The sequence below is a fragment of the Asparagus officinalis genome, chromosome 8, assembly GCF_001876935.1.
Source record: "Asparagus officinalis chromosome 8, Aspof.V1, whole genome shotgun sequence".
In the NCBI taxonomy this organism is placed as follows: Eukaryota; Viridiplantae; Streptophyta; class Magnoliopsida; order Asparagales; family Asparagaceae; genus Asparagus; species Asparagus officinalis.
This window is the reverse complement of record NC_033801.1, coordinates 7,365,510-7,389,567: the sequence shown is the minus strand read 5'-3', so window position 1 is coordinate 7,389,567 and position 24,058 is coordinate 7,365,510. Positions and strand designations below refer to the sequence as shown.

Here is a 24,058-nt window from a genome sequence, read left to right as displayed (position 1 = left end):
AAGAATCGTCGTAGGTACGCTTGACGTTTGTTTAAAGACCGCTAAACCGAAAAAGCTTCGACGTGAACTCATCATCCTTTATGCTCTTGCCTCATTTCTCCTCGACCTCTCCTTTGGAATCTTAATCTCATGTACCCTGGGGGGGGAGGCGGGGGGGAAAGCAAAATAACTTCACTTATGAGCTTTTGGTTGATTCTCATTGAAAATAAATGGAACGTGAGAACCAAAGTTATAGATTACCTTCCGAGCATCATGACCGTGGCTTGAGGATTGGTCCCGGGAGTAAAATTGAAAGTAGAGCCATCAACAACTCTAAGCCCGTCAACACCGACGACTCTGTAATCAGCATCAACAACCCCACCAACATGACAACCTCCATGGTAATGCCAAATAGTCATCACGGTGTCCCTGCAATACTGCTCCAAAGACATCGAATCGTTGTCGTGCCTCGGACGGAAGTTCACCGGGAAATGCATCGTCATGTTGATCAGAGCTTGCAGTGACACGAACGGGTACCGAAACCTTGAGAAGGCGCGGGAATTTACCACGCCTTCGATGGTTTTGAGCCCGTCGACGCATCTTCGGAGGTCCTGGGGTTCTTTGAAGTAGTTGAAGGTGACCGAGGGGGTTTCGTGCGGGTCGGTGTTTCTGAGCTCAAGGTAGCCGGTGGAGAGGGGGCCGAGGATTTTTTCGAGGATGAAGCCGCCTCTGAACGAGGATTCTGCGAGGTTGTTCATGATTTCTGTGGCTTTTGCGATGGCTTCGGGTGTTCTTTCTTTCGGAGGCAGCGAGTACAGTTGCCCAGTCTGCGACAGAAAGTTGCAAACAATTTGATCATCTCAATTTTCAGGCAACAAAAGAAAATAAACCTGCGATCGGATATGCATGCATACATTAATGATCATTTTGTGAATAGTATCTCGTTATCTTTAATTGGAGTTTTGGAGTTTATATTCGATTGTATATGATGCTTTTACCGCCGCAAGGCGAGCATGCATGCTACTATATCATTGTTTTATTCTATTTTCTTCGGTGAAAGAGTCAGCAAAAATTCATTGCTACTCTCAAACAACTCCATCTAAAATTTAGGTATTTATGAGTCGGAATGTAGGACAAGTAAAAAAAATAGCATGTACAGAAAATAAACTTAATAAAAATAAGAGTGTAGAATAAGATGTGAATGTACACTAAAGATTTATGTAAGAAATGAATGCGTTTGCAGAGATTAGAAGTTACTCCTAATGAGAACAAAATCATATAGAAATAAGTATTCAGCGCAGTACATTCATGAGACACATAGTGTTCTAACATGTAATAATCCTTAAATCAGTGCAAAACAGGATCAATAGAAAATTTCTCGTGACAACATAAACCACTAAAAATACACAAATGAGAATAAATGATAGCATTATAAACGAACCTGCGGAGAAAACATTCCAAGATTCCTCCCCTGCGCAGTCACACTGGCAGCCTCAATATACGCCCCCAGCCTCGTAATTCCTACAACCTGTATAAGAGAAACCTCGACAGGCGACGGCGACGGAACAAATATGGCGTTCATGGGGTTATCGGACATTCCTCTACCAACCATCGGCTGGTCGACGACGACGTCGATGCCGAGGGAGCTTAGGTGCGCGGCTGGGCCGATGCCGCTCAGCATTAGGAGGTGGGGGCTGCCCATTGCGCCTGCGGAGAGTATGATCTCGTTGTTGGGTCCTGGGTTGAGGTATGCTCTGTGGACTGTGCCGAAGCTGTCGGTGAAGAGCAGGCCGTAGGCACTTGGTTTTGTTGTGCCTGCAACGGGTTTGGGTCAGATTAGATGTAGCATGACATACATAAATAATCCTTAATGCGCATAACATTACTATATTGAAATTGTGGCCTGCACCGATAGGCATTCTGTATCAATCTCAAATAATAGAAATATGTTGTTCCCTTTTAGATAATACTTATTACAGCAACGACAGTAGATGCTTAGGATTGGCTGCATGAATCATACTTTTCCATTCTATTCTATTATGGATCGATCATCTACACTTTTGGTAATCATTATTGCATCATTTTTAACCGCTTCCAATCAAGTTTTTTTTAGGTCTACCCCTAGATCTATTTGCCACATAAACTATAATATTATTACTTTTTCTAACCAGTGTACTAGGAGGTCTCCGTGACAGAAAGTTAATACGTAACAAGCTAAGGCAAAAACACAAATTTCTTAACAAAAAGTTAATAAGACTAAAAAAAAAAATTCTTCCCATATATCTTTGCGCTTTCAAGAATATAAGTCCATAAAAAAGTTAATTTCACATTTATCGTTTTGAAAAATTATTTGATATGTAGGGTACGAGAGAGCCACCTTCTTGCCTGAACAAAATCCTCGACACAGTGGCGTGCAGGAGCACAGTAATCGCCTGCGGCCTCGCGTACTGCAACAGATCCGCCGCCGTATGACGCCGCCCCTCCGCATCGAAAATCGTGCCCCCGACCTTCGTCCCATACAAATGCTCGTACGTGAACCCGTTGTACGGCCTGACCCCCGACTCCAACAGCCCGTCCCTCACCGCCGACTGCCACCTCCTCATCTCCGGCCTGAACGCCACCACCCTCTCCACCCAACGGTATGCTTCTCCGGCCAAAATCCCATCCCATCCGGCATTTTGAATGTAGCTTCGGCTCGCTCTTGTGTAGAAGCCTGCGTGCGTAATTATTCAGCTAGCTGTATTGATCAATTTGATAGTTCATCTAAAATAATTAAATTTCATAATCAATTAGAACCGATGAGATGTATATTCAATTCCTTTGATTGTTAACTATTTGTTTAGAATTGAAGAAATTTTTTAAATAAACTCATTCACATTTTTTATTTTAAAAATCGACCCCTTTGAGTTTTTTTTACAAAAATCAACTCACTTTCTCGTCATGACAGCATCGTGGCGAGAAAGTGAGTCAATTTTTTTAATCCGGTTCCTATATAGTCAGCTAGCTGTATTGATCAATTTGATAGTTCATCTAAAATAATTAAATTTCATAATCAATTAGAACCGATGAGATGTATATTCAATTCCTTTGATTGTTAACTATTTGTTTAAAATTGAAGAAATTTTTTAAATAAACTCATTCATATTTTTTATTTTAAAAATCGACCCATTTGAGTTTTTTTTTACAAAAATCGACCCACTTTCTCGTCACGTCAGCATCGTGGCGAGAAAGTGAGTCAATTTTTTTTAATCCGGTTTCTAAATAGTCGGCGTTGTCAACCCCGACTATTTAGGAGGTTGTAAAACCCAAATTACAACCCTAAACCCTAACATTCTATGCACTAAATAGTCAGAGTTGATAACCCCGACTATTTAGGAACCGGATTAAAAAAATAGATATTTTTTTATAAAAAAAAAACTCAAGGGGACCGATTTAAAAAAAAATTTGTGAATGAGTTTGTTTAGAAATTTTCTTGGTTAGAATTTGGTCCCTCGTAATGTGTACGACTACACATATACAGATGTCATATATATTTTTGACCCCTCATATATATTATATTGAAAGGCTTAAAAAAGGCGCACATTTTGTTTTCCACCCCAACATTCAAATTACAGATATCATAACGGAATATGAATTTCAACGTCGACATTTAAAAATTAGCACCTAAAAGATAAAAGCATCTTTAATCAAATAAAATCCATGCCTTCTCAATAAATTAGGAACAAATTAATTATAGTATTTCTAATATTTATGAAGAATAAATTATTAATCCAATATAAATATACTTTGATATACATGAATATTCGAAAGATACTCGCATTTGAGAAAACTTCAGAGGAGATATTCGGATTCGAAGCTGAAGATTTTTTTAACAAATACAAATACGAACATATATCTCTGTGTTGGATTTGATTCCATTTAGTTTTAGCTAGCCATGTACGTACCTGCATTGATGCAGCTACCGCCGCCAAGAACGCGAGCTCGAGCATTGATGACACCGTCAGTGGAGACAAAGCGTTGCGAGGGGGAGGAAGGGGAGGAGTCGGCGAGGGTGGAGGCGAAGGAGGCAAGGTTTGTTATGTTCCCGTTGCCGTAGGGGGACCCACCCCGCTCGAGGAGGAGGACGGTGGAGTGCTCCGAAAGGGTGGCGGCGAGAGGGCAGCCGGCGGTTCCGCCGCCCCGCCGATGACGATGTAGTCGTAGTAGGAGACGGAGGGGGATCGGGTGGCGTCGTGGAGAAAGGAGTAGTTTGGCGCTATGTATGCATGGAGGGAATTAAGAATGACATTTTTGAGTTTAGTTGTAGAACGGTTAAGTTATAAACTTATAATAGGTGGATTATTGATGATGATCAATTCTAGATTTGCAATTTTGATGCTTAATTTCTTTAGTCTTCATGTAAAAGAAATCCCCGTAGGGAACCATATAAGTGGGAAAGATCAAAACATTACAATTTCTAAATCAGTGCAAGTACTATATAGATATCAATTTAATTAAAATATTGTTCTAGTGCAATCATCAATTCTTAAAGTATAAATACACTAAAACATGAATTATGTTCTGTTTCATTGTATGTGACTTCCAATAGAAAGCTCCCAATATGGCTATATGATTTCTTTTTTCCCCATGTTCTTCTCCATTTGCGGGCAATTGTTATAGTTTGTAATATTTTTATGGCATATAAAAAATATATATATTGAAGCAAGAAACTAACAATTATGGCTGGTTCATGATGGTTCTTTTCTTAAATGTATGATTTAATATATAAGCAATTACTGCAGTTGGAGCCTTGGTTTCTTTAGAAATATAGTACCATGAATGATTTCATAGGAAAATTATATAGATTATGCGCGAGCTAGAGTATTTATTTCTTGCTTAAATTAGTTGTAAAAAACGAGAAATAAGAAGCACCTTGCTCTGAGTAGGAGATGAAAGGAAGAGAAAGAACACTAGTAAGAACTACCGCAATCCATCTCCATGAGAAAGGCCCCATCACTATTCACTGCTGTAAAAATATTAAAAAAAAAACCACAAGAGAAAGAATTTAACCCTTGTATTCTAATATATATCACGAATTCGCAAGAGAACTATTTATAGCGCAAACTGGACAAGCTACAACTTTTGACTGACCTTGACTTGGTTAGGTAGACTTATGGTCAGCACAAGTTTGTGAGCGTACTCGTTGCTAATGTGAAGCTTCTTAATTACAATCTCACCAATAAAATTAAGTGGCCACTAAATTCATTCATATAAAGGAAATGGCTTAGACTTTTGAGCACCAACCCTCACATGAAATGAGCATGCGGACTACTTTAAGAGGGAAACGAGGGGATTTAGCACCCTCTAGAGCTTGCAGGGGCAGTAAATTAGGAGATCATTGCTTGTTTAAGGGTAGTAGATGAGAAATCTAGCGCATTTCAACTAGAAACTTTTGCACTAAAGGGCCCAATAGTGAAAATGTGTACCAGAAGATATTGTAGCTGGGATAAAGTCTTGCAGCCTGAAGTTAGGTTCATAAATATACGAGGGTCGGTTTCTCAACTCTCTCAATAGTCTAAGCCTATGTAGCACGTACACGGATCCGACACGACCATCCAACACGCCGACACGAGGCAAATCCTAAAAAATACATAAGATACGTGTGTTCGACACGTGTGTCTGACACGGACACGACACGACACGGCTTTATGTTATGCGTGTCCGTGCTTCATAGGTCTAAGCTAGCTAGTTCAGTTATGAACCGAGTGGATCAAGTCTAGAACTAGCTTAAAGCTAAAAAAAATTGTCCTAATAAAACTAATTTAGGTCCCAGTTCAGTTTTTGTCCAATTAAACTGGGGCCTAGATTTGAACTGATTTTGTTCCGCCAAACTACTAGTTTAAATTGGAATTGCCAAACAGAGCCTAGATTGCAACTGGCCCCTTAATTATTTGCTTGACCTTATATTGTAACTTTTCAAAAAGAAACTCTAACATAATCTTAAGAGAAATAATTTCGCATAACAAAAAGAAACCCTCACATATCTTTAGAAATAATTTTTAAGTGCGAAAACAACATTCAAAATGACTCAGTTCGGTTGATATCTGTTTCTTTGCTTTTCCCTCTTATTTTCAAATCCTGGATTTCTCTTTCTTTTCCCCCCTTTATTTTTTCCCCCTTTAAAATGTCAGTACTTTACGCCGGCTCAAAAGGATTCCAATTCTCGTGAGCATGCATGTCCTTTTCAATGAAGCTTCGTTATCAAGTCAATTAATATCTGCTCATTCTAGTTTTTTTTTGGGGGGTGAGTTAGTCGTTGTTGCTAGAGTAATGATGATACTTTAGGTTATATATCGCAATCTATAAAAACAATATTGCTAGGTGATTGTCTCGATTAGGAAAAATAAAAAAATAAAAAAAAGGAAAACAAAACGATAGTATCTTTTTCATGAGGGAACTCCAGTGATAGACCGGAGTAAAAGTTGGTTAATTTCTTGGGTTTATATTTAGGACCTTTGTTTAGTTACAATGTTAAAACTATGACACATGCATTTTTAGTGCTAGCTATAGGGATAATCTTTCCCCCGATTCCAATGCCCACAACCGGGAGATCAAAAACATATGCTCACGAGATAGAAAGAATAGCAATTAAGACGAAGTAAGGATACTGAGATTTACGTGATTCGATTAAGTTCGACTTATATCCATAGGACACGCTACGAAAAACTCATTATGTATGAGGGAGAAGATTACAAGAGAAATCGATCACTCTAACTCTCTCAATCCCTCAACCTCGTATTAACACGATCATCATATCATATCATATAGTGCTAAACCTTAACACTAACTTGGTCCAAAGGTTGATTAAGCTTAAAGCCCAGTGGATATTAAACAAATACGAAACATGTCCCTGTTCAAGCAAGGCTTGATAGGTTCTTTGTCTCTTTAGACTTCGAAGCTCACTTCCCCCTCCTTACTCAATACGGTTTTCAGCCTCCATGCTCTGATCACTGTCCCATCATTTTGGACACCACCTCATCCTTTCAACCTCCTCCTTTCAGGTTCGAAAAGTTTTGGCTATCCTTCCCCTCCTTTATTCCTTTCATCCAATCTTGTTGGAAATCATTCTCCTCTAATAATGAACAGCAGATCCCCCTGCGGCCCTGCCTCTTAAGCTGAAATTCATAAAGAAAAGAATAAAATGGTGGAAAAAATCTTCTCTTGGCTCTCTCAATCAAGCTCTCTCTAAAGCCATGACCACCCTAAACTACATCAATTCTATAGAGGAGTCCAGAGTTCTTTCCAACCAAGAATCTCTTCTTAGACTCAAAGTTAAGGAGGATATTCATCATCTTGCTAAGGCAGAAGAAACCAAGTGGAGGCAGAGATCTAGAATTCAATGGTTGAAAGAGGGAGATAATAACACAGCTTTCTTTCATAGAACTGCATCATATCATAGGAGGAAAAATTTTATTCCACATCTCCTCATCAATAACACTATTATTTCTTCTGATATTGACATGAAGTCAGCTTTCTTTGACTATTTTTCTGATCTCTTCCGCAAACATCCAGATCCTAGACTGTCCATCAATTGGAGCTCCCTATACCCTGATACCAGCCTAGATCTCTCATCTCTGGACACCCCCTTTTCCCCTCTAGAAATCAAAACCGCTGTTTTTGACCTGCATCCTGAGAAATCCCCAGGTCCAGACGGTCTTCCCCTCCTGTTCTATCAAAAGTTCTGGTCCTCAATTCATCTTGATATTATCTCCTTCATTCAATCCCTCTATTTCCACCCTTCACTTCTCCACAACATTAACTTTTCATACGTCTGTCTCATCCCCAAGAAAGAGGGTGCAAATTCCCCATCTGACTTCAGGCCTATTAGCATTCTTAACAGCACTTGTAAGATCTTCACAAAAGTTTTGGCTAACAGGCTCAAAATTTTCATCCCTTCCCTTGTTGATAAGTCTCAGGCTGCATTTCAAAGTGGGAAATCAACACTGGATTCCATTCTCTTGGCTCACGAGATGATAAATTTCTATTCATCCGGTAAAAAGGAGATATGTGCCATCAAAATTGATTTTTTAAAAGCCTTTGACTGTGTTAACTGGAACTTTTTATTGAATCTCCTCAGAGCTAGAGGTTTCAGTGCTCTGTGGTGTTCATGGATTCAAAATATCCTTTCCTCTTCCAAATCAGCAGTTTTGGTCAACGGCTCTCCAACCAAATTCTTTTAGTGCCATCGTGGTCTTAAGCAGGGTGACCCTCTTTCACCTATGCTTTTTCTGTTGGTCGTGGATGTCCTTAGCAAAATGATTAAGAAAAGTGCAGAATCGGGAGATTTCTCTAGTCTCAACCTTAAAGGAGACTTAAATCATATCAGACTGTTGCAATTTACTGACGACACCATCATTTTCTCAAAAGCATCTCAATCAGACATAGCTACCCTCAAGGTAGTTCTTTTGATCTTTGCCAACATTTCAGGTCTCAAAGTTAACCACTCCAAAACGAGCCTCTTCTACTTAGGTAATATTCCTCATAAGGGAGCGCGTCTGGCTAGCATTTTTAACTGCTCAGTGGGATCTCTTCCTTTTTCCTACCTCGGCCTTCCTCTGAAGAAAGGCTCTCTTTCGAGAAGAGAATGGCAACCTATTTTGGACTCATTCTCCAAAAAACTGGCATTATGGAAGAATAAATCGCTTTCTTTAGGTGGGAGACTTACTTTGCTCAACTCAGTACTCTCCTCTCTTCCATTATATTACATGTCTTTTTTTCAAATTGCCTGTCTGGCTCACTAAAGCTATAGACAGATTGAGAAGGAATTTCCTTTGGAGTGGACAGAATCAATCTTCAAAGATTAAGTGCCTTATCAATTGGAAAACAGTTTGTAAAACCAAGAAAGAAGGAGGTCTTGGGGTTAAAGATATTTCCTCCTTTAACTTAGCACTCCTTTCCAAATGGATCTGGAAGATTATGGATGATAACTCCCCTGTTAGCAAAGTAATCTTCTCCTTGTACTCTAAAGACAAAGCAAATCCACTGGTTCATCCTCTTAAGGGCTCAGCCTCCAGATTCATCCAAGATCTGCAGTCTATCTGCCTTCCCTTCTTCAGCCACGTTCGGTGGAGAATTGGGGCTGGTAAAACATGTAGGTTCTGGGAAGACAAATGGTCTGGTGCCAATTCCCTCAGTAGCCTATTCCCAAGAGCTCATCACCTTGCTTTCTCCAAGACCTGCAATATTCTCTCACAAGGATCTATGCTTCTTAAAAGAAGAGGCATTTCACAGGAAGTAAGGAACGAAATCTCCGCTCTCCTTAACCATCTCTCTCAATTCTCCATCTCTGGCCACTACAACCATGACAAGCTCCTCTGGCCCTATCATCCATCAGGTACATATACTGTTAAATCCTTCTATATCCTCATCACCACAGGAGGAGTCATCTCCCGACACTGCAGATTCATATGGGCTTCTCCCATACCTCTAGAGGTAAAAATATTCTTTTGGATTGCTAGTAAATACAAACTGAACACTAGGGATAACCTGGTGCTCAAAGGATGGCCTGGAAATCCAATTTGCCCTCTCTGTAATGATGCAAACGAATCCCATGACCACCTGTTTGTGAAATGTGGTTTCTCATCACTTGTAAGGTCTTCTCTCCTTCCCCAAGTCCCATCAACAGCATGGCCACATAATTTGGAGGATATGATATCCCCCAACTTCAGTTCATCTTGCAGTCAAGATCTTGCTATTATCTGGAAGGTTTTGCTCCCGTGTCTCTGTTGGTGCATATGGAACTGTCGTAACAATTTCATCTTTAATGGCACTGAAGCTCTCCCATCCCATATTGCTGCTAACGTGGCAAGATTTGTTTTATTTTGGACAGGCTCCTCTGCTAGCAGGTCAGGTCCCAAGCTCCACAAGGCGGCTATCAACTTGGGCATGAAAAATATTGCCCAAACACATAATGAAGCAGAGGTGGATGACAACTTCTCAGCAGCAACCTGATTCCCAGAGCTGCAGTCCCAACTCATCTTTGTTGGATTTTTTGGTAGTGTTCCAAATGTTAGCTGTATCTGGGGTTCCCAGTCAAGCTTTTAGTGGATCATCTACATTTACATTAATTATAAAAAAAATGAAAGGAATAAATAATGAATAAAATAATTCATAAAAGGTACAAATACGTAATAATCGGCTAGGATCAACGACCAACTGCTCATGTTATGGCGAGATTTGGTGGATAACAAAGTGTCCGTGACAACTTTCTTAATTTTAAAATCTCCCATTCACCAATAAAATAACAGCGGTCTTTAGACTAACGTACATGTTTAACATTATTCAATCTAATTTGAGGTACAACCCCGAGCTTTCGGTGACTTAGAAGTTTGTACGTTAGCTCTAAGGTCCAAGATTGAGATCCCCGGATCTAAGGAAATGACTTAATTTGTTCCTATATCTAACTAATCTTTTAGGACTATCGGCTTACAGTAGCTGGTAGAATTCTTATCTTTATTCTCTTGGAATATAGAGAAATGTTTGATTCCTCTCTTCTTATAGTGCTATATATATATGTGTCCCCTCTTAAGGCTCTACTCTTAACATCAAAAAGAAAAGAAAGAAGATGGAGATCAAGAAGAAGAAGAAGAAGAAGAAGAAGACATGAACGATATTGGCTTGGCTCATATCGCTTAGGATTTACTACTCCTTAGAGATGAGCCGAACCAATATCACTCGTGTATCCTTCTTCTACAGCGCTATGATTTCAATGTTTGTAAGGCTAAGGTACAATTTTTGAATCTATAATTTTCGTTAGTGAACCGCAAATTTGTAAAATGTATGCTAATTTTCAATTTTAAACTCGACATTTTTGTTTTAATTAAGGATTTCTCTCGTCTCTTCCAATGCAAGCATTTTTCTTTAAAAAGGATCATTTGGTAGCATTTATTTCAATTTTTTTGATAACCTAGCTAACTGAGAATCGAACTCAAGATCGTGGGAGTTATATTAGAACCTCTCAACCATCCGAGTCACCAGCGGTGGATCATTTTTTTTAAACTTCTTTTTCTCTAGAAAAAGAACATTTCTTTAAATTGTTTGATTAGACTTGTGGCGATGGTCGTCATATACATATGTCATTAAGTTTTTAAAATCACATTATACATGGATTTATCTGGATTAACTTATTCACTTTTTATCTATGGAAAAATCATAGCTTATAATTTTATATACGGATTACATTGACTTAAAAATGGTAGTAGAACACATATGAGCATATGATTTCTCCCTCGTATCACCCAGCTGAACAAATGGACCCTTGGTCAGCAACAGAGGCTGTTAGGCCTAGGGCTCTCCACTATAAATATGCCTCGCCGTAATTGGGCTTTAATAAATGTCAACAAGGCCCAGAAATAGTTTTCTCTGGACCTACTTGATTGAACCCTATCCATCAAAAGAAACATGATCCCAAAAAGAAAGAAAGAAAAAAGAAAAAAAAAGAAACAGATACAGAGAGAGAAAGAGAGGTAGGGAACAGATAGAGAGAGAGAGAAAGAGAGGCAGGGGTTCAAACCGATCAAACCAACTGAATCGGCCGGCCGAAATTTAACAGTTCGGTTCAGTTTTTATTAGAGTTCGGTTGGGGTCGGGTTAGTTTTTTTTTTAAATCCAAACTGACCGAATTGTATTACCCATTCTAATTACTATTTACATCAGCTTAAAGCCGACCCATTATAGTTCATATAGAGTTACTTCTCTGCAGCTTGATATATTTTTCTCTCACGCGACCTGATAGCGATAAAATACCCCGACAATAGTGTCCTCTCTAATTCTAGGGTTCTTCATTATCTTTAGTTCTCTATTCCTCTCTATTGCATATTCGCTTCTTCTATTTTGGACCAATTCACTTTGGAGGTAAGAAACTTAAATCATAATGTTGATTCTAACATTTTCCTGATTTTTCTCCTCGATTGATACATTTTTGGATCCGACTTCTCTTTGGATCAGACTTATAATTTTATAGAAACTATGTTGTGCGCAGCGGAAATTTCGGCAGAGTTTCTGGTGCACAATAAGAGAGAAAGATCGATAAGAATTCTTGTTTCTCAAAGGGAACAAGAATCTGAAAGCCTAATATCCCATCAAAGTGGGATATTTGCTCTTCCTCTCGTCAGCTCTAGGACTGCGCGTCGAGGGATTCTAAAACTATTACAATGGCCACAAACTCAAACAACCAATTTTACGTGGTTCGGCAAACTGCCTACGTCCACGGGGCAAGGAGAGGGAGATCTACTATTAAAGAGAAAAAGAATACAATGGGTTTACAACTCTCACAATCTAAACCCTCAAATAGGCTCCTTGCTTTTCTTCACAAGAAAAGGTCAGCCTCCAAATACTTTTTCTCTCTTCACAAAACCCGAGACAGTTCCCACACTCTCTCAGCCGATTTTCTTCCCTCTCTGCACTGCGCCTTTCACCAAAAGCCGCTCTTGCATGCCCTGCCGCAGCCACCAAAGAAAAGAAAAGAAATTGCTGCTCAAAGTTATGGCCCACGTGTTCACAATTCTCCACCTCGGCGAAGTTTTCTCAAAACTGAGCCGACACTAACCAAACCAAATGTCTCACTTGTTGTGTCCAGTACACCGTGGAATAATTCACGACAACAGACTCAATCCATAACAAGTCGAGAACCCAAATGAGAATGCAAACACTCTCCAAATGTCAGTATCAACTCACCAAATCGATCTCACCCCCATCAAAATCTAACCCGGCTGCATCATAAGACTGCCTACGTATCCTCTTGCCCAAGGAATCAAGCCGAACGTAGTTCACCCAAATGGCCGCGAACGACCTCAATCCAATAGAAGAGTTCGCAACCCTTCTCCAATATCATCTACTCTGCGTCTGATAGCACCTCCAATGGTCTCAAACACCTCCACCTGAGGTGAACCAATGGTCATATCCAAACTGTATCTATCAGCTGCACTCGAGTCAAAACCTAACTCATCATCTGCATCCGAATCCAAATGACTTCCACGCTGTGTCACCTCAGCTGGAATCCCAACCAATGCAGAATGATCTGGAGTAATCTTCACCCAATATGGAGTAGCATCAATCTCCACCCGCTGCGATACATCTAAGGTCTGTCCAAAACTCTCCACCTGCTGAGAGTCAATTGGCTTCCTCATCGAAGCCTCAACCAAAGTGACACTACCAGACCTATCTTCTAATGAAGTTTTACCTCCAATCACAGCAGTTGACAACTCTTTAATAGGATGACCCAAATATATCGAAGCCTCTGTCCAGAAACTCTTCTGCAGACCATTGCTTGACCACAAACACCGATCCTCCTCCAGCAAGGCACGGTCTTCCAAATTTGTCACCCTATCTAGCTGCCCCAAGATTTCCTTTCCAACGAAGTGTCTCGAAATGCCGTGAGCTCGGCTCCAATACAGAAACAGGTCCATCTTGTACCTCCCACCAGAATGGAGTACCTTCACCTTTCTGTCCATTACACACTTCTTCAATCTGTTAGAGACTACTAGGACTTTCACCAATGGGGATTTGGTTGCAACCCAAACACGCCTAGAACAGCCACCAACAAAGAAAACCAAACGCCTATTACCTCCCAATGATGCCCCCTTGGAAGGCCCCCAAACATCCACGTGAACTCCTCCAGAACGACCCTTAGCACGGTGAATAGAGGTGCCACACTTCACCTCGGTCTTCTTGCTCACATCAACATGTTCACTGGACTTCAAACTGCAGGTCTTCGCACCCTCTTCCAATCTATGCGAGGAATCAATACTGGAATGGCCAAGCCCCAAATGCCGCAGTCTAGTCGAATCAACAGAAGTCGTCAGCTCTCCACCTGCCACTATACCTCCAGTCAAGTAATACAGGTTATTGCTCCTGACGCCCTTCATCAAAATACGAGAGTCTCTCGCAATCTCGAGAACCATGTCCTCAACACGAACCTTCAGACCCTCTCCAACCAAAGCTCCAATCGAGATCAAGTTCTTCCTCAAAGAAGGAACATATCTCACATCGTCTCCCTAACCGTCCCGTCAAATATTTTTATGTGAATTCTTCCTATCCCAAGGATCTAACAGTCCCGTCAAACATCTTTATGCGAATTCTTCCTATCCCAAGGATCTGGCATGCACGGTTATCAGCCATGTACACCACACCACTATCCACCAGCTTCTCAAAACTGGAGAACCATTCTCTTCTAGGGCACACATGATAGGTCGCACCACTATCCAACATCCATTCAGATTCCTCCGAATAGCTATCTGTAGGACTGATAGAAAGCGAATAAATAGAAGAGTCAGAATTATTACCATCCGATACGATATTTGCTTCTGATGATGGCTGCTTCCCTTTCCCCTTCTGCTTATTCTTCATCCATTCGTCGAGCTTTGGGCAGTCTTTCTTCCAATGACCAGTCTCCTTGCACCAAGCACACTGATCTTTTCCTACTCTAGACTGTGACTTCCAATTCTTTCGGTTTGGACCCTTCCCTCTTGCGACCAACGCCTCCGCTACCGGCTCAACCGAAGCCTCCTTATCCTTCTTTCGAAGCTGATAATTCACAAGTGCAGCAATGACCTCACTATACGAAAGGGATGCCTTCCCATTAATAAGAGTAAGGACGAAGGTCTCATATTCCTCGTCGGGCAAGGAACTCAACAACAGCAACGCCTTGTCCTCATCTTCAATCTTGACATCCACATTCGCCAAATCCGCAAGAAGCTTTGTGTAGTGGTTCATGTGATCTCTAATGGAGGTTCCCTTCTTCAACTGGAAACGATAAAGTCTCCTCTTCAAATGCAAGCGATTTTCCACACTCTTGGTCAAATACTTGCTTTCGAGAATCTCCCAAATCTTCTTCGCAGAAGTCTCATTCATCACATCATATTTTAGATCTTGAGTCAAACAAGACCTAATCACACCACACGCCGTTCGATTCATCTTCTTCCAAACCTTCTCTTCAATCTCATCTGGCTTGCCATCTAACTCCAATGTATCCTCCAAATTCTGCGCGTTCAGCGCATCCAAAACCTCGCATCTCCATAATCCAAAGTTGTTTGTGCCATTAAATTTCTCCACATCTATCTTCATAGAGTGGATATTCAAACTCTGAATAGTCTTCACGCCAGAAGAACCACCCTCGACTCCCGAAGCACCTTCTTTCCCCGACATCTTACGCACCAACGAACAAAGAATAGATCCAAAACTGAAAGATAGAGTCTTTACCAAAAGATCCCACCTTTATCACCAACGAAGTCCTAAACGGGCCTCCAAATTGATCTACTCCTCCAACCAAACTCACAAAAGGGATACTAAAACCTAAAGGACGCTGCAAATAACTCTTCAAAACAGCCAAAAAAACAATCTGTTTTTCTCCCTCTGCTTTGCTTGCACGCCGCCCAAAAGCTTTCTTTTCACCCTCTCTCTTCAGCCGCCAAAAGGAAGAATCAGCCGCACCTCCTTTTCACGCCCTAGCCGCAAACAAAAAACTCCCACCTTAATTGCACACAAACCCTAGGAAGAACCAATAGGTATTTATAAGCTTCTACCGGGTATTCGGGTGAGCCTTCTTCTGTCCGCTTGATCTTCATCTCTTCACGCGTTAACATCATGCATGTGGTCCCTACTTGCCATATCAACTCACACACTCATCTTTTGCCAGCCAATCTAATCATGTGTGGTCCCCCATATTCACGTGATCACTTTCCCAATTGAAAACACATTTGCTGCTCAAAGTTATGGCCCACGTGTTCACAAACTATACTCAACATCCAAGTTATTACATATTTTTTTATTTACTTTGTCTATTAGATTGAGATCACTTTAATTCTTTATGCAAGTTTTCTCTAAAAAAATTTATGGAATCTTTGATAGGAATATGATTTTTTTTAATTTCTACGTCTAATATTCAGCAGCATTTAATAGTTTATGAATTTTAATAAATTGAAGTATAAGAGACTTCTTTCTTCGTCAATAGATTAGATGTGAAATTGAATTTGGACATAACATTTGTACCTAAGTAAAAACCGAACAAACCGAACCGAATTGACTTGAATCGCTTCGGTTCGGTTTAGCTAAATTTGATCAAAAATGGAACAGACCGATTGATTGCACAGCCTTAAAGAGAGGGGGCAAGGAGAAGAAAATAATTCGGAAAGTAGAGTATCATATCACGGGCAGGGCGGCTATGTGTTCCTTTATGGAGTAGGGTTTCTGGAGAGCTCAGCAGGGAGCTTAATTTCTTTTCGAAACTCGGAATGCACTGAAGCTGTTTGAGGAAATGCCACTCAGAGAAAATGTTTAAGGCTTACCCAACAATCACCAAATTCAGTATTACTTCTGATGATGACAGCCGGATTCACAAGCTTATTTTATCTGATGATCCATTCCAGATGTTTTGACTCAGTCCCGTTCAGTGGTTGTTAGTACCAATTTGACCTTTTCTCTTCCTAAAACCTGAAGAGAAAGTCCACCAACAATCATCATGAGCATCATCTTCTTCTTCCTCCTGATCAATACAATAACCCCATTTGGAGATACCTTCTGTGGCCTTCGGAGATGATGGCGACCGAGCCCATCTCTCTCGTCATTGACGAAATCTCCGGTACCATCTGTTCAGCAAAGGATGTGGTAATTGGAAGAAAGAGCTTCTCTCAGTTATCTACTTGCTTGGGAAAAATCATTGACATACTAGAAGAAATAAACAAGAAGCATCATGATCATCATGATGACATAGATATTGCAATTGGAATCATTAGCCAGCAAACGAAGCTAGCCAAGTCACTTGCCGAAGACTGCTGTGGAAATCGCAGCAGAGTCTATCTCCTCATCAACTGCCAGAGAATCTTGAAACCACAACTCGAGGCAATTTCAAAGGAAATAGGCCAAGCCCTGAGCCTCCTTTGTTCAATGAATGGTGCAGCTGACGATACAGAAGGACTGAGCAAGGAATTGTTGCTGTTTGAATTTCGGACGACGGCAGCCGAGGAGGAAGTTCTAAATGAGATTGATTTGGGCATCCAGGAACGGAATTTCACCCGTTCATATGCAAACAGCTTGCTAACGCTCATTGCCGATGCGATTGGGGTCTCAAAAGAACCATTGGTATTAACGAGAGAGCTTGGGGAGTTCAAGGAAGAAGTGGCTAATGCGCGAAAGAGCAAAGAGAAAGAGTTGACTGAGGCAGTTCAGATGGAGCAAATTGTAGCCCTACTTGAAAAGGCCGATGCTACCTTGTCTTTAAGGGAGAAGGAGTTTAATTACAGTAGGAAGAGGGATGCGTTAGGGAGACGTGCGCTAGACCCTCTGCAATCATTCTATTGCCCTATAACGGGGGAGATAATGGAAGATCCTGTTGAAATATCATCAGGACAGACCTTTGAGAGGTTAGCCATCACCAAGTGGATTGCTGATGGAAACACTACTTGCCCGTTAACTGTGACAACTTTGAGTAACACTGTTCTCCGGCCCAATATCACCTTAAGGAAGAGTATTGAAGAGTGGAAGGATAGGAATGCCATTATTAGAATTGCATCAATTAAATCGATTCTTGGGTCTGCTGATGAGGAAGAGATGGTCAAAGGCCTTGGCCAGCTTCAAGATCTATGCGAAGAGAAAGAGTCTTATAGAGAGTATGTTGTATTGGAGAATTGTTTGAAGATTCTTGTTGGGCTTCTTGCCAAGAGTAATCGATTGATTAGGCATCTTGTCCTGTCCATCCTCAGCGCCTTGGCGAAAGACAATGATGGCATTAAGGTAAATTTATTTCAACGAAAAGAACATCTGATTTTGTAGTTTGAGGAATGAGGAATGAGATTGGTGCAGTTTGCTTGCAGGAACTAATTGCTGATGTTGAAAATTCTGTTGAATCCATTGTGCGCTCCCTAGCACGAAGGAGTGAAGAACGTAAATTAGCAGTGGCATTGCTTTTAGAAATGTCAAGATGTGAGATGGTTAGAGACAGTATTGGCAGGGTTCATGGCTGCATTCTTCTCTTGGTGACGATTTCAAACGGTGATAACAATCAAGCTGCCACTGATGCAACAGAGCTGTTGGGAACTCTATCATTTCTTGATGCTCTTCTATATTTCTTAGCTAAGTTTAGCTGCTATGATGTTGTAGTGTTGTTGTTGATTTTTCTCATATTGTATTAGAACTACCTAGTTCTTATAAGTCACTTTGAACAATGATGATGGTTACTAACAGAAAAGGTAGCTTTCCAACTGATCCCCACCAATTTCTCGTAAAGTAATCACGCCATGTCTGCAGAATTGGAATCAATCGTTGATCTTCATTTGTCACTAAACAGTGAATATTGCCGTATTTCTGATTATATGTAGGACACAGTCTGAGGAGTATTGAGCTTTAACTGTTTGCATGAGTTATTATGTAGAATTATACATTTCCATTTTTATAACAATTATGATTGGGGAAAATCCTGGTAGATACAAGAAAGCTTTTTTGACTCTGAAATGAACGAGACCTGATATGTTTCATACATTATGTTAAAAACATAGATGTAGATATTGTAAAACCTTTTGATGATGCATGTTTTAGCCTCCTGATACTTCATTCTAAGAAAATGTTTTTGCTGTGTCTGACACATAGATAAGATATTATAGAGCCTCCCTAGCTTAAAATTTTAGTAGTTAATATGAGAAAACATTTCTAATATGGAAGCATTTAGGCTGAAAGAGATTTTAGTTTAGCCGAAGTTTCACAAGAGTTAGCACTTACATTGGTTTAGGGTCTGAAAAACGTTTCCTTTTTTTTATATGTGAGGGTTGGCAGAATGGCACGCATATCGATTGCTTAATTTCTTGATTGTGTTGATTTAAAATCACCAGGATCAGGTGACATAAAGAAGGTCATGGTAGCAACTTTGGCTGAGATGGAGCTGACAGATCACAGTAAAGCCGACCTGTTTCGAGATGGCGCACTTGAACCACTTCTGCATTTGGTCTCACATGGGGATAGAGATATAAAAATTATGGCTGTTAAAGCCCTACAAAGCCTCTCAAGCTTACACCAGAATGGTTTACAGATGATCCGTAAAAGGGCAGTTCATCAATTTATGGACCTTTTACGCCCTCACGATTCAACATCTTCTGTTCTACAGGAATTGGTGGCTGTTACTATCATGAATATTGCCAAATCAGTACCAACTGTTGAAGATGATGAATCCCTGGGATTTCTAGAATCTGATGATGATATCTCCTGGCTTTTCTCCTTAATTATCTCGACAGGGCCCAATATACAGTGCAGCATTCTCCAAACATTTTATGCCTTGGGCCAACTTCCATCATCCAAAGACATGAGAACTAGGTTAAGACAGGTAAGCTTTCACACGAAAATTCCTTTTTCCTATATGATTGACTGATTTCTAAACTTGTTCTACTCATTTGTAACCTTGAGATTTGACTATAGGCTCTGTTCTCGTTGTAATCGTTGTTTTTTACTTACAAGGATTAAATTTATGTTCGTGGATATTGGTTTCTGATTGATTGATGTATGTCATGGAAGACATCTGAAAGTATTGTGAACACTCAAGTCATGGATAATGTTAATACTAGGTTCAGATGTTGATACAATACAAATGATGTTCTTATACTAATTGTGATGTAGCTTAATAAATTTATGTTTCTTAGCTGTCCACTTCTAGTTCAAAGGAGCGAGACAACTTTATAGGTCTTACACTGCATGAACATAGTTACTAGAAACTACATGAGTAGTATGCTTTTTTCTCAGGAAACCATTGTAACACTATGTTATACATACAACCCTGATATGAAATCATCCTTATGTAATATGGTCACCTTTTGTACTGCATACACACATTGTAAACTCACTCAACTAACCGTCGTCTAAGAATCTGATGAACCCGCTAGATGGTCAAGTGGCTGACTGATACGAGAGGTGCCATATATGAACAATTAGGATAATATAGCTACCCTCTTCTTCAGCATCCTTTTGGTTGTCAAGCACTAATTCATAATCTTGAATATTTTAGTCTGAATCTCTCCTACATTCTAGCACTTTTGAGTGCGAAGGCTATTTACTGATATTTAAAACTTAATATGAAGAATATTATCAGCTATTTACTGGTTTTGTTCCCCGCAATGCAGTTCTCGGCAATTCGAGTACTGATACCACTTTGTGAGCACACTGATCTTATCTTAAGGGCAAGTGCTGTGAAGTTGCTGTCGTGCTTAATGGAAGGTGGAGATGATAGTTTATTTACAGCTGATGCGGGTCAGAGTTTCTTGAAAGCCTTATCATCGATCATTGAAACATCTAATGATGAGGAAGAAATAGCTGCTGCAATGGGCATTATATCAAAACTTCCTGCAGGATATGATAAATTCACGCAGTGGCTTCTTGATGCAAAGGCACTTAAAAGCATTATTACATTTCTGACCGATGTTAGACTTGTTGGGTTACTAAAGAATCCAATTCTGGAGAATGCTGTAGGAGCTTTATGTTTCTTCACTGTGTCGACAAACCATGAGTCTCAGAGGAGGGCAGCTGAGGCTGGGGTGATCCCAATGCTTGTTCAGCTGTTGGGGTCTGGCACTGCTTTGACAAAAATATATGCAGCGACATGCTTAGCTCAATTTTCGGAGAGCTCGCTTTCTCTTAGCAGGCCCATAGATAAACCAAAATTCTTCTTCTGCTGCTCAACTCCACCTGAATTAGGTTGTGCAGTTCACTTGGGTGTTTGTTCAGTGGAGACTTCGTTTTGTCTGTTGGAGGCTGATGCAGTGAAGCCATTAGTGAGATTGCTAGGAGAGGAAGATCATACTGTATGTGAAGCTTCTTTGAAGGCACTGGCAACTCTACTGGAGGGTGAAATGCTGGAAAGAGGCAGAAGAGTAATTTCGGCATCAGAAGGAATCGGGCCAGTAATACGTCTCTTGACTTCTCATGACACTAATCTGCAGGAAAAGGCTCTGCGAGTCTTGGAGAAGATTTTCCAGTTGGAGGAGCACAAGAAAATGTATGGTGCTTCAGCACAGATGCCTCTAGTTGACATAGCTCAGAGAGGAAGTAGGAAAATCCGAGCTTTGGCAGCCCGGGTACTTGCCCATTTGGATGTGCTTCATGATCAGTCTTCCTACTTTTAGATACATCTGATGAAAGCACAGGTTAGTTCAATTGCAAAAATTTTATAGTTTAACTAGTGGAAGCTAGTTCTTGGTTGAGTCTAGCTCTCATGGATTATCAGTGGCATTAACACCCCCCCCCCACCGCACGCCCCCGGCGCCCCTCTTCTCCTGGTTTTCGCCCTCGGTTTGTGTGTGTGAGCATGTACATAACACTGTGTGCTCATATGATATTGCCGAGTAAGTGCATATGTAAAGTATTCAGAAACTTTTATCCTGAATTTCAAACATTGTTTTGTATCATGTTGTACAGATTGCTTGCATGCAACAGATTTGTAGAAAGGAAAAAAAATCTAGCGACATCGAATAATTTTCACTTGCGAGTGGAGAGAGCCATTTAGCTCCTTTCTTTTACATGAGCCATGAGAAAATATTCCAGTACAGAAATAACTGTAAAAGAATAATGTACAATATGTTGGGAAAGTTCATGCAAATATTGTTTATCAATGTTCTCCTGTTATGAATTATTAACATCACAAATACATGTACAAACAATTATCGTTTCAGAATGAAACTGGGCAACCATCTACAACAATCCCAGGAGCAGTAGGACAAGAAGCCAAAGGGCATCCATCCAAGTCGTTTCCCCACCAGTTCAAACTGATGTTCTCCAACCCCAGGAACAAGTACAGCATCACCCCCATGAATGCGAGCCCTGCATCCAAAGCCCCCGACAACAAGTAATTATGCCTCTGCCACCAATCCCTTCGATATCTATACACAACAAACCCCGACAAGAATCCAATAATAATCCAACTTGTATAATTCACAGCTGTCGCCGGTGGCATTTGGCCAGTTGCTCCGATGAGAATAGGCGCATTGATGAGTTTAATCCAGTTGTGAGATGGAAAAGCTCTGTGAGCGAGAAAGACAAGGAGAGGGGCGATGGCACCAGCGAGAAAGAACCAGTTGACGGCAGAGTAGGTGCCGAAGTCTCCGAAGATGCGGCGGGGCCCAATGAGGCCCCAGATGACGGAGGCATCATAGAAGACGTGGTCGGCTGGGCATGTCCATGGGCTGTCGGAGGGGAGGAGCTCGGTGTTGCAGATGTTGGAGACTGAGTCCATCAGCCACCACGCTGTTCCGAGGTAAACTATCGCTGCTATCAATGTTCCTACAACCTGACCATTTTTGTTCACAGTGATTAAGAATTAGTATCTTCAAGGAGTGCTTCTGAAATCCTATGTTATTATAGAATTTTTTTGGAAATGGAAGTGTAAAATTCTATACGACGACCTATAACACTCTAATTGTTTATGTCGGAAATTAAGAGCAGACACGTGGAAAAAAGTAAATGTATCAAAAATAAGTATGTTACAATGGGTAACTGAATATATTCGAAGAGGTAGGATAAGAAATGAGTCATATGACTTATTAAGGATAAAATAAGAGAATCTTTTGAAATGGTCTAGTCACATGCTATGCAAGCTATTAGGTATACTAATTAGAATAACTGATAGTATTATATTTAATAGAGAAAGGAGGAGTACAAAACTACAAATAGACTTAATAGTTAATAGAACTTGGTTAGAAGTCTTTAAGAAGGATATGATAATGATTAACTTAGTGGAGGAGATTGTCAGAACTGAGTGGAAGAGAAGGTTAATGTAACCAACCCCAAAAAAATTTTAGAAAAACTTTGTTGTTGTCGTGGTTGTTTTGAATTCCTGTAAAAAATTTAGATTGTTTGTAGGCACACTGACCTGAGCCATGAACATCGTCCTCGGGGGTATCTTCATGTAGTGCCCAAGCTTGAAATCTTGCAGAAATGTCAATGCCTGACTCATACTGATATACCCATAAACCTTAAAGCACATGTTGGCAACTGGCCTGCCAGGATACAAGTATCCCATGATGTACTCTGTGATTATGTTCAGTCCTGGTGTCTGCTTATTTGTTTCATACAATTAAAGACAGTTAACTCTAGTTCTGCACCATAATTTCAAAAATTTTATTATTAAGAAAAAAAATACCTGATTTGTGGTTGCTGTGATTATCCCAATAGGAAGAGTGAAGAAAATGGCGAGGGCGCATGCGAGCAAAACACCCCACCATGGAAGCTGAAGCTGATCATTATAGTACTCACACACAAAGATTGTGAGCGCAATGTTGGCCACAAGGATGCAGATGAACCACCACTCAGGAACCTGATTGTATCTGCTCATCAGCCTCGTGTGCACATCCATCTTCTTCTCCTGGAAAGCCGACTTGCTCAGCTGCCATATTTCTCTGGTACACATCCAAAAGCGCCTCAAATTTGTTCGTATATTTCTTAGAAATAATCCTTCACTGCGGATAGTCCCCTGTAGTAAGCAAAATTTAGAACTCACTAACCTGGTAGTTTTATTTTTGCAGATATTCGCCCTGAGTGATTTTTTTTATTTGTTTACCCTCAGGGGTTCTATTTGTCAAACAACAAATTTTCTGAGGGTAAGAGAAACAAAAGATTTTCACTCAAAGAGTCTATTTGCAAGAATAAAATAAAAGAGGTGTAGTAAGTTCAAAAATCAATACCGCAGGGGTTCTATCCACATTTAATCCTAGTAATAATTTGTAGATACACCTTATGTATTAGAAGAGTCACTTATTGTTCCTACTTTTTTTATTAGCACCGGGATATTCAGTTATCCAAACAGAGTTATTTCTCCCCTCAGGGGTTCTATTTGTCAAACAACAAATTTTCTGAGGGTAAGAGAAACAAAAGATTTTCACTCAAAGAGTCTATTTGCAAGAATAAAATAAAAGAGGTGTAGTAAGTTCAAAAATCAATACCGCAGGGGTTCTATCCACATTTAATCCTAGTAATAATTTGTAGATACACCTTATGTATTAGAAGAGTCACTTATTGTTCCTACTTTTTTTATTAGCACCGGGATATTCAGTTATCCAAACAGAGTTATTTCTCC

At 40.3% G+C, this 24,058-nt stretch overlaps 3 protein-coding genes across 3 annotated transcripts in view; 1 reads left to right on the top strand and 2 right to left on the bottom strand.

The window, feature by feature from the left end:
- Nucleotides 208-4,972, bottom strand: LOC109820785 (protein HOTHEAD). The gene is given in 8 exon segments (XM_020386982.1): nt 208-806; nt 1,421-1,610; nt 1,612-1,681; nt 1,684-1,794; nt 2,357-2,692; nt 3,924-4,161; nt 4,164-4,234; nt 4,891-4,972. Coding segments are annotated over 8 exon segments (1,668 nt in total). The 3' UTR covers nt 208-236.
- On the top strand, nt 16,013-21,773 carry LOC109820783 (U-box domain-containing protein 44-like). The gene is made up of 6 exons (XM_020386981.1): nt 16,013-17,745; nt 17,826-18,112; nt 18,196-18,200; nt 18,837-19,324; nt 20,115-21,134; nt 21,660-21,773. Exons 1-5 carry the CDS (start codon nt 16,549-16,551, stop codon nt 21,111-21,113), a joined length of 2,976 nt encoding a protein of 991 aa, XP_020242570.1. The 5' UTR covers nt 16,013-16,548; the 3' UTR covers nt 21,114-21,134; nt 21,660-21,773.
- Nucleotides 21,516-24,058, bottom strand: part of LOC109851325 (oligopeptide transporter 7-like) — an 11,578-nt gene continuing 9,035 nt past the window's right edge. Inside the window, 3 exon segments of the mRNA XM_020421397.1 lie at nt 21,516-22,273; nt 22,856-23,038; nt 23,126-23,381. Coding sequence (XP_020276986.1) covers nt 21,656-22,273; nt 22,856-23,038; nt 23,126-23,381 — 1,057 coding nt within the window. The 3' untranslated portion in view covers nt 21,516-21,655.